General features: G+C 34.2%; 1 protein-coding gene across 6 annotated transcripts in view; it reads right to left on the bottom strand.

The window, feature by feature from the left end:
- Positions 1 to 495: 495 nt before the first annotated feature.
- Positions 496 to 18,726, bottom strand: part of LOC106080042 (uncharacterized) — a 49,584-nt gene continuing 31,353 nt past the window's right edge. For 3 of the 6 annotated variants that reach the window (XM_056037983.1, XM_013241330.2, XM_013241329.2), the window contains 9 exons: positions 15,399 to 15,506; positions 13,636 to 13,762; positions 12,950 to 13,212; positions 12,326 to 12,418; positions 10,895 to 11,089; positions 8,761 to 8,926; positions 7,074 to 7,242; positions 6,086 to 6,234; positions 496 to 3,045 (listed from right to left, as the gene is read on the bottom strand). In XM_056037983.1, the coding sequence (XP_055893958.1) occupies positions 2,855 to 3,045; positions 6,086 to 6,234; positions 7,074 to 7,242; positions 8,761 to 8,926; positions 10,895 to 11,089; positions 12,326 to 12,418; positions 12,950 to 13,212; positions 13,636 to 13,762; positions 15,399 to 15,506 (1,461 nt within the window). In that variant the 3' untranslated portion in view covers positions 496 to 2,854. The remainder of the gene's footprint in view (positions 3,046 to 6,085; positions 6,235 to 7,073; positions 7,243 to 8,760; positions 8,927 to 10,894; positions 11,090 to 12,325; positions 12,419 to 12,949; positions 13,213 to 13,635; positions 13,763 to 15,398; positions 15,507 to 18,726) is intronic. The other 3 variants (XM_056037984.1, XM_056037986.1, XM_056037985.1) reach the window with 1 other exon arrangement.

The following is an 18,726-nucleotide window of genomic DNA, read 5'->3' as shown; positions in this document are numbered from 1 at the left end:
TCAAAGACAAGCCTGATTATTATAATTAGATCTGTTGGTATTTCTGAATGCAGTATTAGATCTCTTGCTATTTTTTTTGTGTGCAGTAGCAGTATAACAACTGTTGGTATATCTTAGTGCACAAGTAGGTCTAAACTGAAAACCAAAGTCTTTAAAGGGCCAATTTTCAAAGCCTAAGTGGCTTTGTGGTCTATAGGTCATCTGTTTTCTGTAACAAAGGTGTCATGTGACCAGTACAATGACTATCCGCCTTTACTTTTCCCTAACTAATGTCAGGTACTCATTAGAGCTGGATGAGCTCAAAGGCTCACAAATATCCCGAAATTAAAAATCCCATTCTTCACCGAGATTCGAACCTTGGATCTTCAGTTCGAGAGTTAAGCTCTTTACTGCTCCCTCTAAATGCTAGCAAAGTGTTAAATAGAAATAAAAGTTGTTTGAATTTTTTGGTAATTAAAAATTTTTTTTTTACAGTTAAGAAATAAAAAAGCCCACTAATTTAGAGATATGTTTATTCAAGATTGTTTCTTACACAATAGTAAGCAATAAAATACCCTCATACAATCACCAGTATAGATCTAAATGAAATGAACACCGGTATATATCAAAATAAAATGAACACCAGTATATATCCAAATGAATTGAGCAGCAGTATACATGTAGAATGTAGATGAATGGAGAATATACAATCAAGCTTATGATAAAGCCAAAGCAACTAATAACAACTAATAACGATGTCATATGTGGCATATGTGGCTGAAGGGCGAAAACCACCTGGCTACCTACCAAGGGGATTGAGTTTGAATCCCAACTCATGCTGAATTTGTTTGCTGAGCACTTAAAAGCATCACAGAAATCTTCTCCCATATACCCCTCCCCCCATGGTATACAAAATAGATGGTACCTGTAGGATAGCAGGGGATGACGAGGGGCGGGTAATGACGAGGGACAGGGAATGATGAGGGGCAGTGGATGAACAGGGGCAGGGTCTGAACTCGGGACCATCATGTTGACAATCTGAATCATATACAAAATGATATATTGTTAGATTTTGGTGGAATATATAAACTGACAACCAGCGCCAGTAAGTGTGAGTCAAAGCTGATGAGACAAACAATAATTGTATAACATGAGCAGTTTGGTGACAGCAAAACATCAACACACTAGATTTGAATTGTTATAGTAGTGGACATTCCCCCTGCAGGATTGACTGTGGGCAGGGTTCAAAATCAGGACCAGAGTGCAGGCAGCCTGAAATGACTTGAGTTCTTGAGTAGGACTAAACATGTATTTTTAGATCCCTACAATCTAATTGTTCTTTCTGCTTTACTTTTCTTCCCATAAAACAAGAAGAAAATACCAAATAACAGCAATATAGATATATACAAGTCACCATACATCACTGTATATTGCTATTATGTCTAAATACAATTTCATCTTGCATCTTGTTGGATTACTGAATATAATAGTTAAAAATTACAAATTCAATATCTTTCACCTACATTCAGTGAGCTATTGTTGAAAATAAAAGGCTTTAAAGAACTTTTAAAATCTAAATCTTATTGTTATGTTATGTCAATTAAGCACAGATAAAATTTTGAAAAAAAATATCATTTAGATTATTACAAGTTCACCAGTAAGACATGTTATGATATGAATATGGTTTGCGAGATGCAAAGAGGAACCTATTTTAAAATAAAAAAAAAAAATTGGCGCTTAACCAAGGTTACACACTCCATATTTCTAAAAGTGACATCGTGTACAATGGATCTTGGTCCACTATAATACATTCAACATTCGCTGTAAACATGAAGTTATGACTCAAGCAGTGAGTTCAACCTGTTCAAATAAATATTTGTTTCCCAACAATATTTGTTCTACCACCTGCTACAAAAATGGCAGATCTGTCTCATTACTGAAAATATTACCACATCTTATTCTGAGTTAATATGTAAGATAAATAAAGAAATAATGACATTGGTATAATATTCATAAGTAACCAGCACTATTAGCAAAGAAAATGTTTATAAGAAGAATATATTTCATTTTTTTTAAATAAATATAACAACTATCATTGAGCAGAAGATTTATGAACTTAGGGAAAAAATATTTTTTTACCTTATTAAAAAAAAAAAAAAGAAACTTGCATAATAAAAACATGTCACAGAAAAGAGAAGAAAACTCTTTAAAAGGGCCAGAGAAAATAGCTCCCTCAGATTATCTCTGACATATTTATAGTACAACCTAAGAGATTGCAAACTAGAAATAAATACTGGAACCTTGGAGCGAGCACCAGAGGCACTGTTGCAGAGAACAAAAGGAGCGAAAACTGGTCAAAAGTAACATGAATAATGTACATTTGTACCAGATACTGAAGCATTTTTAATGCTAATAGCATTTCCTAAATTTTTCAGCATTAAAAGGCCTCCACTGGCACAGAATTTCAATAAATTGGTATCCATCTGATCTAAGTAGCATATTACTTGAAAACAGGAGCTGATAGTTCAACACCTTGTCAATACACCCAATTTCATGGGGCTTAAAGGCATGCCACAATTCTGAATTCCAATAATAAAAGCCACTCATTAAAGCGTTATCAAATTCACATTAAGAGTCGAGATTCTCAAAATTTTTCAAATTTTAATCTGTCTTTCATAAACTTCCAAAGTCAATGATGCTTGAACAAGTTATACTTGCTGGTACACTGGTAAAATGAATGCCAGATTTTGAAGATTTTACTACCAAACCTTTTAATATACTTGGCAATACATTAGAAAAAGTGTTGAGCTTCCAAAGTGAAATTTCAACACGTTCCTGCGATGCAAGCTCATTTCTTCTATTCCTTCAGAACAGGCTACATTGGAAGAATCATGATCCTGCATTTAAGGACGATACTGTCATCTTTGATGTATCTTCTCTGCTGCATCAACTTATGGCTGACAAATTCAATCAGACCCCAACAGTCTGACTCAGTTTCTGCCACTCCACAGGGTTTTTGGTATTGAAACTGGTTGCCGTCTGCCTTTAAAGAGTCTTGTTGGTTTCCTAAACATACAAAAAGAACAATAAAATAAAATTTTGATAACTTAAAGAAAAACATAAAAAAAATAGGTATAGTAAAAAGCTTCTTATCTTATCTCTTATCTTATATAATACAGACGTTACTTCAAAAAAGAAGATGATTACGTCCTACGCGTCTTGCATTTAGTCATGCATATTAACCAATGACTTAAATTCTGCCAAGTCACTGGTTTTCCTGGCTAGCTCAGGCAACCCATTCCATGCTCTAATAGCACTAGGGAAGAAGGAGTATTTGTACAAATTTGTCCTAGCATATGGGACGAGGAATGTGCCTTTATCTTTGTGTCTTTCAGAGTATTTTATTAAATTTTGTTTTTGTATTTGAAGATTATGGTTCAGTGTTTTATGTATGATTGCTACTTTACTTTTGAGCCTTCTGTCCTGAAGGCTTTCTAAATTTAGTGATTTTACTAAAGGTGTTACTCTAGTCAAATGTGAATATTCGTTTGTTATGAATCTCACTGCTCTATTTTGTGTCTGTTCCAGTTTTTTAATGTTTTCTTGGGTTGAGGGGTCCCAAACGGAGGATGCATATTCTATTATTGGCCTAACCAAGGTTAAGTAACATTTTAGTTTTATGTTCTTATTTGATTTATAGAAATTTCTTTTAATAAATCCTAATGCTTTGTTTGATTTTTTTGTAGTTTCATCAATATGTGGATTCCATGATAGTTTTTCATTTATTATAACACCTAGGTATTTTGCGTTTTTAGTCTGTGATACTGGTTTGCCATGAATAAGATAAGTGGAATTAATTTGTTTTAGTTTTTTTGTTACTCTTAACAACTGACATTTTTCTGGGTGGAAAGACATGCTCCAATTTGATTCCCATTTCTGTAATTCATCTAATTCTCTTTGTAAAATATCTGTGTCTTGTGTTGTTTTTATTGTTCTATATATTATGCAATCGTCTGCAAATAATCTGACTTTTGTTCCTGAACTAATGCAATTTGGTAAATCATTTATGTAAATTAAAAATAGTAGTGGACCCAAGACTGTACCTTGAGGTACACCTGAGTTTACTGTTATCGGTGTTGATTTAGAGCCATTTATTATTACAGTTTGTTCTCTCCCTATCAGAAAGTCTTTAATCCACTGATGCAGTGGACCATTAATGCCGAAATATTTTAATTTTTTAAGCAAACTATGGTGGTGAACTTTGTCAAAAGCCTTAGAAAAATCTAGTAAGATAGCATCTATTTGTTCACTATTATCTAAACCTTTTGAAAAATCATCAATTAGTCCTATTAGTTGTGTTTCACATGATCTATATTTCCTAAAGCCATGTTGGTATGGTGTGAGGACATTATGTTTGTCTAAGTGGTTTATGATGTTGCTACATATTATGTGTTCTAGGATTTTACATGTGATGCTGGTAAGTGATACTGGTCTGTAGTTTCCTGGGTCAGATTTTTCTCCTTTTTTAAATAGGGGGGTGACATTAGCTTCTTTCCAGTCCTTTGGTACTCTGCCCTGGTTAAGTGAAGCCTGAAAGAGTATTTTGAACACTGGGGCCAGCTCATTACTTAGTTCTTTGAGTAATCTAGCTGGAATACCATCAGGTCCAGAAGCTTTATTTGGTTTGGTGTTGGCTAATAGTTTTTGAATTCCATTTTCTTGTACTACTATATCTTCTATGTTGTCTACTTGGTTCAAATTCAGTAATATGTCTTTGTCTCCTGGGGCTGAGAATGCTGATGCAAAGTATTTGTTTAGAATGTTTGCTTTAGTTTCATTATCATTATGTATTATGTTATGTTCATCTTTTAATGGCGCTACGCCTGTTGTTTCCATTTTCTTAGACTTAATGTATGACCATAGGTTTTTGTTGTTATCTTTAGATATTACATTGTTTATGTATTCACTCTGCAGCTGTCTGCTTACTTTTTGGGTTAAGTGTTTAATTTTTATATACTTTTTGTAAACTCTTTCTGCATTAGTTTCTTTAAATTTTCTATAGAGGTTTTCCTTCTGTTTACAAAGCTTCTTTAGTCTATTATTAAACCAGCATTTATTTATTTTGTTTGATGTGTATTTAGTTGGTATATGATTTTCTATAATGCTTTTAAGATGGTTTTTAATGAAATTCCAGAGGTCATCGACTGGTTGGTTAATGTCTTTTTCTAATAAGAATGTTTGTTGAAAGTTTAGTGCAGCTTGGTGTAGTTGTGTTAGGTTACATTTATTCCAGAGTAAGATTTTTCTTTTGGGTTTTGTATTGGCTACTGCTTTTATCTGACTGTGTATTTTTATGATCTCATGGTCTGAAAGACCAGGGATAATTTCATAATCAACTACTAATCCAGGTCTGTTGGTTAAGAAGAGATCTAATGTGTTGTTTAATCTAGTTGGCTTTTTAATGATTTGATCTAAACTTAGGTTGTGTAAAGTTTCTATAAAAAGCTCATTTATGTCCTTAAGGTTTTGGTGTTTATCTATGGTTAGTGTTTTCCAATTTATATCAGGTAGGTTGAAATCACCCATAATCCAAAAAACTGCATTTTTATTTGTCTCTTTAAGTGTAGTAATCTGATTACATAGTTCCTGCATGTATTCTAAACTAGAATTTGGTGGTCTGTAAATACTGCCTATTATTAGGGATGTTGAGTTGGTATTAATTTTACTTCAGATACTTATTTAGATCCAATGCAAAGTATGTAATAAATCAATTTACAAAATCAACACTGAGTATTAGGAAGTAAAAAATAAAAAGCATTGACAATAAAATGTTTTAAAAATAAAATATATGATAATTACTTCTATTTCTTACTAAAAAAAAAGCAAAAAAAAAAAAATTTAATGTAACAGTTAAGAAAAAGTTGTAAAAACATTTCAATACATTGATATATTATTTCATTAAATCTCAACAAAGTACATGAAAACAATTTTTTTTAATTTATGAGAATGGAGGTACATAAATGTACAGTTCAATTATTTTATATGACATTTAGCAGATTAGTCATATAAAATGTAAACTTCAACTTGGTGAGAATGATTCACTAACCTGACTGGTTAACCAGTATGACCACAAGGTGTAAGTTGACTGGCCACTTTAGATACCGGTCATAGTCACCCTTGATAATCCGCAAGAAGACAGAAATACATTTGTGCTTAGCTGTTCCATTGCCATTTAGATATGCCTCTAGCTGACACCTGGTTGACCAAAATAAAAAGAACGAGATATAAGGTTTAACCAATCATAGAATGTTTGAAGTGACAATAGATTTAATACCTTCTCTTCTTAATAAGTTTTGTTTTGTTTAACATGTTTTTGATGTTTTTTTCGAAATTTAAGATTATTACATCCTAGCCGAAAACTCTCACAAGATTGTGAGTCATGGTGGTGGGGAGGGTCTGAACCCAGCAACATTGAGATGACAGTCCAGAGTGCACACCACATGACAAGACAGCCATCTATAAAGTGGATACAACCAATCAATCTCACTAAAACCTTGAGATAAACCTAGACTACTATTAAAAGTAGTTAAGTTCCTCTTTTAGACCTTCTGATCTATAGGACAGACAATGTAAAGGTCATCTGTTTCTGTGGCCCATGGTGACGAAGGTGTCAAGTAGCCAGCACACTGATCAGCTGTCTTTACTTTTCCCCAACTAATATCAGGTACACATTAGAGAGGCACCCAAAGATCCCGAACTTAAAAATCCCAGTCTTCACCAGGATTTGAACCCAGAACTCCCGATTCAGAAACCAAGCACTTTACCGCTCAGCTACTGCACCTCAGACTATTATTACTGGATTTAAATGGCATTTAAAATATTTCCATAAAAATCGCATCAAACAAGATTCTGGAATCTTCTATTATTTAAAAATAAAGCTGCAAAGAATCTTTTGTACTGGTCTCAACAACTTATAGCATTGGTACTGCCAGTGCAATGTTGTATGTCTAAAATTCATATGGCCCTCAGGTAGATAAAAGTTAGACAGCACTAAAATATAGCGCTAGAAAGAAAAGCCAAAACAGTGCTCTTACCTATAACCACAATGAGACAGGAAAAAGGGACTTGAACATTCTTTGCGGCCAGTGATTTTCTCATTGCTTAATTTTTTTGAGTAGTCAGATATCGTCCATTTGAAAGTCACCTCCACTGGCTTGATTTCTTGTGGAGTCAGAGGCAGTGGCGGAGGAGAGGTGGGCCGACCTATGAGACCAATCAAAACATTCCATTCATGTAGAGAGAGATTATGAATTAGGCAAATAGCTCACAGTAGGACATAGGAGAATGATTAGAACAAAATAAGAAATGCATTGAAAATACTCTTTGAAAAAAACAACTAATCAAATCAATTAGTTTGGATCAGCCATGTCATTAAGTTTGTGATAGATCTAGACCAACAATAATAAGTCTGTGCGATTGTTTTTGTTTAGCGCTATTTCATGCTTTTAGATCTCTCAATAGGCTGTGATCCTATTACTTGTTTGGACCAGTTGAGAAAAGGAGGGGGAGGGGGGGAAGAAAGGAATATCTCGATGAATTTGACCTTAATCGTTTTTTAAAAGCTGACATTTTAACCACACTGCTAGTAAGGTGTGTAGAAAAACAGAAGATTGTATAGTTATACCACCACCTCAGTCAAGTACAATTTCTTTCCTTGTTAAAGATATCAAACAAAATAATTAATTGCCCATATTTAATTAACTAATTAGTTAATTTTTGTTTATTCTTGTGTTGTCAGATAAAGAAATAATTGTGTAAAATTTCAGCTTGATCTGAGATTGGGTGTCGGAGAAAAAACAACATACACAGTGAGATGATAAAAGCTTTGTATAAAAATAATATTAAGAAGGTGAAAACCATTCAGGAATCAAATATTTGCTAAATTTAGAAGTAAACTAATGAAAAATTAGGGGGTGGTGGTTGCTGAGTGGTTAAGCACTTGGCTTCCGAACCTGGAGTCCTGGGTTCAAATCTCGGTGAAGACTGATTTTGAATTCCACCCAACTCTAATGGGTACCTGACTTTAGTTGGGGAAAGTAAAGGCGATTGGTCATTGTGCTGGCCACATAACACCATGCTCGTTTACCATTGGCCAAATAAACAGATGATCTTAACATCATCTGCCTTATAGATCACAAGATCTGAAAGGGGTACTTTACGTTAATTTTAATGAAAAGTTAAACCATTCATGAATGAAATTTAAGTCTATTTTGATATCATTGTGACTGCCACTGTGTATCAAGGATTGGCCTCTTTAGTCAAATATGTTACAAAGGGAAAAGCATATCTCCACAGATGTAATATGCCACTGGGAGTTGAAATGGCTAGACTATTCAAGTATTTATATTAGCTAATTTTAGAGAAAGTTAAAAAAAATGGCAAAACTTTAATGGATAATAATATTTTCTCACATTAAAAAATATTTAAAAAATATACTTTTAATATGAAAATAATTTATTTCATTTTAATTTTATTATTTTATTTATACTTGTGAAAGAGAAATTTTCAGAATGGAGATTATTTCTGCTAGTCCATTATTACCATTCATCACAAAAATACTGTAAGCAATTCTATTTTAACTTTATTTTTAAAATATAGGCCTACCTAAATGATTGATGTTAATAAAATAAACCAAAATTCTATTTTTTCAATTTTTTTTTAAAAATAATTTAAAGTCTAATATACAAAAAAAAATAATTGAAGTAGTTATTAAGCTCCTACCTGCAACAAATTTTTCTTTTGAACTATTATCAATGTCCAATAAATTGGACATTGACTTTGCCTGTATTTGTCCCAGGCTAGTCTGAAGATGTCCGCGGCTACAAGGTGGAGGGGGGCATCTTCGTGGCAGCGCACTGGGTTTGGTTAATTTTTCCAGTTCAGCTACCTGAAGAATAAAAAGAAAAGAAAAATGATTTGCCAATTTAGCTATTGATAAAAGTATTACATAATATATGCTCCATTGATTATATTTGAAATGTCTTTTTAAAAGCTAAAACAATACAAAGATTTAATGAACAATGAATAGAATATACAAATATCATATATAAGAAATCCTGTTACAGGTTTTCTAATATGCATGTTTATTGTATTTTTAATTGCTCTAGCTAAATGAGATATCGTCTTATTTAATACTTTATTTAAACATTACAACAAAAGTCTTGCCATTTTCTAGTTCTATTAAGAAAATCTCTATAGAATTTCTTTGAAACTTAATAGAATTATTCAAAAGTTTCCTAATTAGTGCTAGAACCTAAGCGAAATATCTTTTTTTTTTTTTTAGAAATTAAGATGTCTTTGGGTCCAACCTTCACCTTTTAAAAGTCTATAATGTTAGGGCTCAAATTTAAGTTTTAATCTTTAATTATTGATCCCAAAAACTTAGTAATTTATAAAGGGACTACTAATAATTTATTTAGCTTTTTTTTCACTTAGGGCTCTATGGGCAATTTTTTACTGTAGGGTAAAAAAGATTGAGAACCTGTGGCCTACTTAGTGAAATGTTACATGGCTCCCACTTATTGTAACCTTTTCGGTTATCATCTTTTCTTATTATTATGGAGTGAGGATATTTGTGTGTATATATGGAATGATGCATTGCATGTACTAGTTAAAAATTTATAATATTAAAAACAGGTTGAAGGAATGCAACTAACAGAAGTTTAAGTTTTAGAATTTGGGTAAATTTTTAATGAAGATGAAACATTATGTTTTGTTTTATATAAGTTTAGAAGAAATAAAGATATTACACCCCAGTCCTAGCTTCCTGAAGGATTCAAGGCAAGATTCAAACTAGGGACCACTGTGATGACAGTCTAAAGGGCCAAACACAGGACCAGGCTGCCAATCATAATAATGTACATAACAGTAGGTATATTCATGCATTGGTTAGCTCTAATAAAAATAAAAAAAGAAAGAAAAAAACTTCTTTAAGCATAATGATTCTATGTAATAATAGTGAATTATAAAAAGAACTGACTAATAATGGGAATAGAGCAGCAATTAAATTCTGAGCCACTTAAAACAATTTCTTCAAATATCTTCTAAGTATCTTCATTTTTAAGGAAACTTCGCAAAAAGACTTTTATATTCTAGATTGCTATTCTAAAGTTTTTACAAATCTTATATCAACTCACTCTGTCTGTCTGGTAAAAAGTTTGTACTTGTTCTCTGACACCCAATCTTGGGTCAAGCTGAAATTTTGCACGATTATTTCTTTTACCTGACAACCTAAGAATCAATTAAAAAATTAACCAATTAGTTAGTAACTATTGACAATTAATTAATTTGCTATTGTATCCTGAGAAAGGGAAATATATTGTACTTGAGTGAAGTGGTGGTTAAAGGTGAACTGGTCCCCTTTATATAGCTGCTCTAAGTTGAAACAAACAATGTATAACTATATAATCTTCTCTAGTTATAAGTACTTCACTAGCAGAGTGGTTAGCACATCAGCCGAGGCAGGGTGAGCCACGAATTCAAGTTGTTCCCATTTTTTTTTTCTATTGAAAATGCTTTTAGAAACCAATTCTTTCTTCACCCCTTCCCAATTTTCCCAACTGGTCCAGACAAGTGATAGGATGATAGCGTGTCCAGAAAGCTAAAAGCATGAAATGGCCCTATATAAAAACCACAGGTAAAAATATTTTTTATCGCACATATTTATTGTTTTGGTCTAGATCTATTACTAATTTAATTATATGACTGATCTAAACTAATTGATATAATTTTTAAAATGTTTTTCATGTTAAAAATTCCTGTTTTGTACTTTCAATGCAAACAGAATGACATAGCACAAAGACCCTGATAAGTTCAGCTGAAATCAAAAGAAAGTATAGTGTTCATATCAAGGTACCTTTTTCTTTAGTATGCTGTTCTCCAGTCTTAATGTGCTGATCTCAGTAACAGAGTTGGCATCACAGTAAGTGTCTTGAGGGTTGTTGCCTAGCACCGACTGGATTGTTTTGGTTGGGTAGTTCATCCGATGCAGGTTTTCATACAGCTGCTCCAGCTGGACGTAGATGTGTTCCTGGGCCAACATCATTCCTCCCTGGACAAAACAGATATATAGTTAGCATACAATTCCATCCTTATGAATGTATTCTTTTGTGGCTAGGCATGACAAGATGGATATTTAGAGTGAGAGCTGAATGCATTAAAATTTTGAGGAAATAGGGAGTGAATTTTTTTGTTTTACATGTTTGGGATGTTCCTTTAGAATTGAACATTATTACATCTTGCTTAAACATCCAGCAGGATACCAGCAGGCAGGTTTAAACCCTAATCAGGGTGACAGTCTAGAGTGCAGACACCATGAACAGGCAGCCATTAATTGTTAGATGTGAAGGTATTTCATTCACAGCCTCCTTCAGTCGCGAAGCAACTATGGATCATCTCATGGAAATGGGATGAATACCTGGGCATTAGCTGTGGAGCTCAAAAATGAAATTTAATTGGCCTATCCATGTTTAACATGGAAAAGATAAAAGAATGGACCGGCCTCTCTCTTGATATCCTACTAAGAACAGCTGCTGAAAAGTAGAGAGGCTTGGTTACGTGAATTGTCATAGCACCCCTATAATAAAAGTCAAGGGACAGATGAGATTTGATCCATGTGTTTTATAGGATTTGTCCACGAATTTTATGAGCCTTACCATAGATTTTATAGGTATAGTCTATGGAATTAATGAGTGTATTAACTAAATGGATTTTATGGACATTAATGAATTTTATAGATGTCTCCTACAGGATGGAAATACAAACTCCACATTTTGTTTACGTTTTTAGTTCTGATGACTACAAGTTTATCAAGTTCTATATGATTAGTTAAATTAGCTAACCTGTCATTATAAAAAGTAAAGTTCCCCTTTCAGACCTTGTGGTCTATAGGGCAGATGATGTAAAGGAGGTCATCTGATTCTGTGGCCTACGGTTAACGAGGGTGTCATGTGGCCAGCACAATGAACAACTGCCTTTACTTTTCCCCAACTAATGTCAGGTACCCATTAGAGCTGGGTAGACTCAGAGGCACCAAAGGATCCCGAAATAAAAATCCCAGTCTTCACCAGGATTCAAACCCGGGACCCCCAGTTCAGAAACCAAGTGCTTTACCGCTCAGCCACCGCACCTCCCTGTCATTATACTCACCAAGCAAATCTTTGAAGTGCCTCATGAGTATTGAACAACTAAGGTGTTGTCTCCGTTTAAAAAAAAAGTAACTAAAGAAATACTACTAGCTTGACTTTTTTTTTTTGGAAGGGAATACAAGTGTATTCTATATTGTTACCTCTTTGTGAAACAACAATTTCTGGCGAGTGGCCACATGATGAGTCTGTTTGGTGCTCTGTCGTATGGTTTCCAATCTTCGATTTACATACGGCTGGGAATTAAGAGAAAAGGTTTTAGGATAAAAACCTTGGGCTAGATGAAAGTTTAATTTACATTTTTACAAAGCGTATAACTCACATCATCTGTCTGGTCAAACTATTTCACACATTATTTCTCCCACTTCCCAGATCAAGTACAATTAAAGCTAACAGGAGATAAGCATTACAATAATGAGAGGAGATATGGTCGCTATTGAGTGGTGCTCCTCCCCCCACCTCCAAAGCATGAATGGGACTCTTGTCAACTTGCAAAATAGCAGAAGCATTAAAGAAGAAAGATAAGGAGAATAACTTACACAATTGTGTACAGTAATGATGATTAAAACATTTGATACTATTTCACTCTAAATAAGCATGCATTTAAAAATAATGTATTTATCTCTGGTTTTTCTTGGGTATTCAATACGCAAAAGATTAATTTTTTTGTTTACATGAGCAATCTTTTTTTTAAAACCAAGTAATGATTCAAAGAGAAAACTAAGAAGGAAGAAAATTTAGCCTGCACAAAATCACATGTGAAGTACCTCTCTATCCAATAATTCTTGCAGACGTTTGTCATGCATTTCCTGCAGACGCCTCATCTCTTCCTGCTGCTTCTTCAGAGTCTCAATCTCCCGTAACAAGTGCTGCTTATCAACAGCTACAAAATCTTCATCGTCTGTGTCAGAGCCTGAGCCAGAACTGTATTCAACAATGTTGCACTTCTCCTGAGCATCACTCACAAATGGAGTCTTTACAAGAGAATTGGATGACTGTAACATTAATGCGCTGTGCAGTTCTTTGGGATCTAGAAGTAAGAAAGATATCTGCTTGCTGTTATATTCGTAATTAGACCAGATATTGTATTATTAACAAATGTTTAGGATGTTTTTTTTTAAAGATTTTGAGGATGATTACTTCCTAGCCCAAACCTCCCACAGAACAACAGGAGATGTCAGTGGGCAGGGCTCGAAACCAGCACTGTCAAATCCACCAAAAGACTGTCAAATGACCACACAACAAGGAAGCCATCAAATTTTAGATTATTGTATATATTATATAGGAAATAAGAGCAAACGTAGACATATAGCAATAATGTATACATCATTGGAAAGCTCAGCAAAAGTACTTCAATTATCTAGTATCCAAAATGTATCATCTTCTTTTTTGAAGTAACGTCTGTATTATATAAGATAAGATAAGAAAATGTATTTAGGGGGAAACTACTTACGTGTTTCGCTGTTATCACTCATGGCGCGTTCATAGGTTGGCGGGAATTCTGAGGACATGGTCCTGAAACCTTCACTTGACCGGCTGTACATTGGTACATCAAAGTCTCTGCAAATTGCTTCTAAAGTCTTTGGTAAATGAAACAAATAATAGCATGAATAAAGTAAGACCACAGACTATATATAGTCTTTGAGTAAGACGGAAGGCGATAGATAACAAACATACGTATGCACTATACATATATATACACGTAGCTTATCAAGAAGTTTATAATACAGAATATTCTTGTCTTTATCAGGCTACTATTGGAAAATCGGGGATTGCATTCAGTGCTTGACTAAAAAATTTGAAGGTTTTTGATCAAATTATTCGGGATAAGTGTCAAATTGTGTGAATAATTTGTTTCTAATGCTTCTGTTCTGTATTCTGTTGGATCGAGTCTTTGATTTGGTTAATTGGCATTGGTATGGTTGTGGAAACTGGTGACCTATTCTGTTATTAGATATTTGTTTTTATTTTCTTTTTCTTTCGAAATCTGTTGGAGAGAGAGAGGGATGCAGTTGTAATGTTCAAATAGCCAGTGGTGTAGCAATGAATTTTGGGGGTCCGGGGCTGCTTGGTTTCTTTATGGGCCTCTGCATTTTGACATTCGACATCATGACATGAGATAATGTACTTAATATACAAGTGTAATGTGTGGAAAACATGCAACATGGTCACGAATTTACATAAAACAAATAGCAAGATAACGGTGGCATTGGCTTAATATTTAATGTAAAAAGAAGTTCGGACACTCACTTTGGTGTCCCCTTAATTAGGGGCGATGGGGGATTTCGGACCCCCCCCTCCCTTCACCCAAGCTACGCCACTTGTATATAGCCCCTTAAACAAGCAAAAACAAAATGAAGCTTGGGCAAAAGAAAGATCGATGAAAGAAAGAAGATCAATACACCTCGAAGAGACTATTCAAAATCAGATCAATGATACTAATAAAGTTTCTTAGACTGAAACTGAAGAATTTTACATTTTGACATGCTTGGATTTTATTGTTTCAAAGCGTATATGATTTTCCATGCGTCGGTTGATTAGGCTATTTATATTGGGGATTAATATGTAAACATTCATTTTCATGAAAAGGGTGCTAAAGAGACAGAATAAAAAGTAGAACTCTGTTTTTTTTTTGGTTGAAATTAGTAGGTTTTGGGTGTAGAATATATAAATATATTATTATTAGCACAAATAAATTAAAAACTTAGGCCGATTAGCAAAAAAAAAAAATGGAACTAGAAAAAAGGCAAACAAGTTCATAAGAATTAGGCAAAAGGCAAATAAGCTGATCAGAATTAGGCAAAAGGCAAACACGTTTTCTGGCACAAGCTGATTTTGTGTGTGTGTGTAAACAAAGCTTATCGAAAGCAAGTTGGTTGTGGAAGCAAAGTTTTGGGGGAAAACAGTTCAATGTTTTTAGGGCGCAAACTTCATTTGTTCTAAACAAATATGCACATTAACCTGGGCTCCAAGTTTAATTTAGGGGGGGGGGAAAGGATGGGGGACTCAAACTTCAATACGTTTTGGTACAAAGTTTCTTGGGTTGAACAAGTTTATCAACCTGGCGTACTACTTTTGGTACTAATTTATTTCTTGTTCTGGACAGAAAGTTTTTATTTACTTATTTTTAATTAAACAAAGCTTCTTAGTTTTATCCCATTAGAATTTACATCTTAAACAAACAAACAAAATATAAATAAAAATAAAAAATCGTACATCTTTGGGCTGAAGTTTCGCGCCAAAATGTTTTCTCCCATGTCTATTCCTGGCCGAGTCGGGATTTATCTTCCTATAAAGTCGCCCGTGAGACATTGGGGGGTCGGGCTGTTGATAGGAAGAGAACGAAAGGTCAAATCAACTATCACAAAACAAACAATGCACTGCAGCTCTAGACTATGTACACAGTCAACTATCACAAAACAAACAAAGCACTGCAGCACTAGACTATGTACACAGTCAACTATCACAAAACAAACAAAGCACTGCAGCACTAGACTATGTACAATGTCAACTATCACAAAACAAACAAAGCACTGCAGCACTAGACTATGTACACAGTCAACTATCACAAAACAAACAATGCAATGCAGCACTAGACTATGTACACAGTCAACTATCACAAAACAAACAAAGCACTGCAGCACTAGACTATGTACACAGTCAACTATCACAAAACAAACAATGCAATGCAGCACTAGACTATGTACACAGTCAACTATCACAAAACAAACAATGCAGCACTAGACTATGTACACAGTCAACTATCACAAAACAAACAATGCAGCACTAGACTATGTACACAGTCAACTATCACAAAACAAACAATGCAGCACTAGACTATGTACACAGTCAACTATCACAAAACAAACAATGCAATGCAGCACTAGACTATGTACACAGTCAACTATCACAAAACAATGCATTGCAGCACTAAACTATGTACACAGTCAACTATCACAAAACAAACAATGCACTGTAGCACTAGACTATGTACACAGTCAACTATCACAAAACAAACAATGCGATGCAGCACTAGACTATGAACACAGTCAACTATCACAAAACAAACAATGCAACACTAGACTATGAACACAGTCAACTATCACAAAACAATGCATTGCAGCACTAGACTATGTACACAGTCAACTATCACAAAACAAACAATGCACTGCAGCACTAGACTATGTACACAGTCAACTATCACAAAACAAACAATGCAGCACTAGACTATGAACACAGTCAACTATCACAAAACAATGCATTGTAGCACTAGACTATGTACACAGTCAACTATCACAAAACAAACAATGCACTGCAGCACTAGACTATGTATACAGTCAACTATTACAAAACAAACAATGCACTGTAGCACTAGACTGACTAGACTATGTACACAGTCAACTATCACAAAACAAACAATGCACTGCAGCAGTAGACTATGTACACAGTCAACTATCACAAAACAAAGAATGCACTGCAGCACTAGACTATGTACACAGTGGCGGCAGCTCACTCACAATACCGAGAGGCAAACGCCAAATGGTTGTACAAAACATTAAAATTTAGTCAAGAGTTAAAACCATGCTTAATATGATATATTAAAAGCCTCAGACTTCTCTGACATTTTAAACATAGAATCTAATTGTTTGACACTCCAAACAAATTATAAAGAAAGGATTTATTTTTTTACGATATTAGATTATTTGTATGTAATGCAGTTAATGCTAATGATAACTATCGATTTCAGATAGTTATCAGAGTTCTTGTTGTGAGACAAACATCCATAGCCGCCAGGGCGTAACTGATGGTGCGATAAGAATTCGTACATTAATTGAAACAGTTTGAGTTTTAATAGTCTTGCAATGACATGATTAAAGTAAGCATACATATTATTTTTAAAATCAATTTAGCAGCCTACAATTCTTTTAAAAAAAGTTGTTGTTTTTTTTAAATTATCTTCTATTAAATTTGATTAAATGATAAAAATATATTAATTAAAATTTTTACTTTTAAGGTAAAACATCCTTGTACATTGTATTGAATCTCAAATTTGATATTTAAGAGTAGTCCCTCCTTAAAAATACTGAACTAAAAATAATTTGCTTGGTGGTATTTAATATTTCCAAGAAAAGAAAATTCATAACTTACTATTGTCAACCTATTTCATAAAAATTAAGGAATTTATAATTTAAAAAAATGTGAAAGAGTAAAAATCCTCAAAGAATGTGTCGTCCTTTACAGACAGACGCCTCACCACCACTGCCCATGGGCGTAGCCAGGGGGGGGGGGTTCTTGGGGTTCAACCCCCCCCCCCGAAATGAAATCCCCCCCTCCTGAGGGGGGGGGACGGAATTTAGAGACTGATTTTTGCTTTCATTTTGTTTATTTTAGGTGAGATTTTAATACTAAATCATCACTTACCACAGCACAGCCGAGGCAGTTTTGAGTTAAAAACCCTCTACCAGGGGGTTTTGAGTTTAAATCCCCCTACAGGGGGTTTTGAGATTTTAAAAACCACTATCAGGGGGTTTTGAGATACAAATCCCTTTACCGGGGGGCTTTGAGTTTAAAACCCCCTACAGGGGGGTTTGAATTTTAAACCCCTACCAGAGGTTTTTGCAGTTAAATCCCCCTCTTCTATAAAACAAAACAAAAAAAAAATGCAAACAACAATCCCCAAATTCCAACAGCACAGTTGAGGAAGATTTTGATTTTAAAACCCCATCCAAAATTTACGATAACCCCATCTTCAATATAAAAAAAGCAAATTACACACTAAAAATTCTATGAGCGTAGCCAAAGGGGTTTTGAGTTTAACCCCCCTCCCCCTTCCAGTTGGGGTTTAAAGCTAAAAAGTACCTCTTCAATATAAAAAAAAAGCAAATTACACACTATAAAATCTATGAGCGTAGCCAAAGGGGTTTTGAGTTGATGGCTTTTTCTTTAAAGTTTAAAACCCCTCCAGATGGTTTTGAGTTTCAAATTCCCCTACAGAGCGTTTAGAGTTAAAAACCTCTCTCTTCAATATTATTTTAAAGCAAACTACAGTCACCAAATTCTATGATCGTAGCTAAATGGGGTTTTGAATTAAAAACAAAACAAAACAAAAAAACAGAGATTTTTTAGTTTAAAACCCCTCAACAGATGATTTGACGAAAAAACTTTCCTTTTTGATATAAAATCTAAAGCGAAATACAGGCATGTAATTACAAGAGCGTAGTCAAGAAAGGTTACAAATTTCTACCAGTGGCTTGGGCTCCATTAATTAAGTGTGAATAGTCTTCTACCGAAATATAAAATCATTAAATGTGTCTCAACAAAGATGGCTAAGACAGTTTTTTATTAGTCAGTCATAGAGATCGGGTCTAAATCAAAGAAATCATATGCCGAACTGGGAGTCGAATCCTTAGTAAGGTTGTGACAGAGCGTCGCATGAGGTTTTGCGGGACATGTTTTCCGACAAAATGAATTACGCAAAATAAGAGTTGCGGAAACAGCTTGCCGGAAAATGTGCCGAACGGCGCAAGAGGGTCTAAGTCAGTAA

This window comes from Biomphalaria glabrata, chromosome 8, assembly GCF_947242115.1.
Source record: "Biomphalaria glabrata chromosome 8, xgBioGlab47.1, whole genome shotgun sequence".
Classification (NCBI taxonomy): domain Eukaryota; kingdom Metazoa; phylum Mollusca; class Gastropoda; family Planorbidae; genus Biomphalaria; species Biomphalaria glabrata.
Note: the sequence above shows the minus strand (reverse complement) of the source record. Positions and strands in the feature narration are given on the sequence as shown.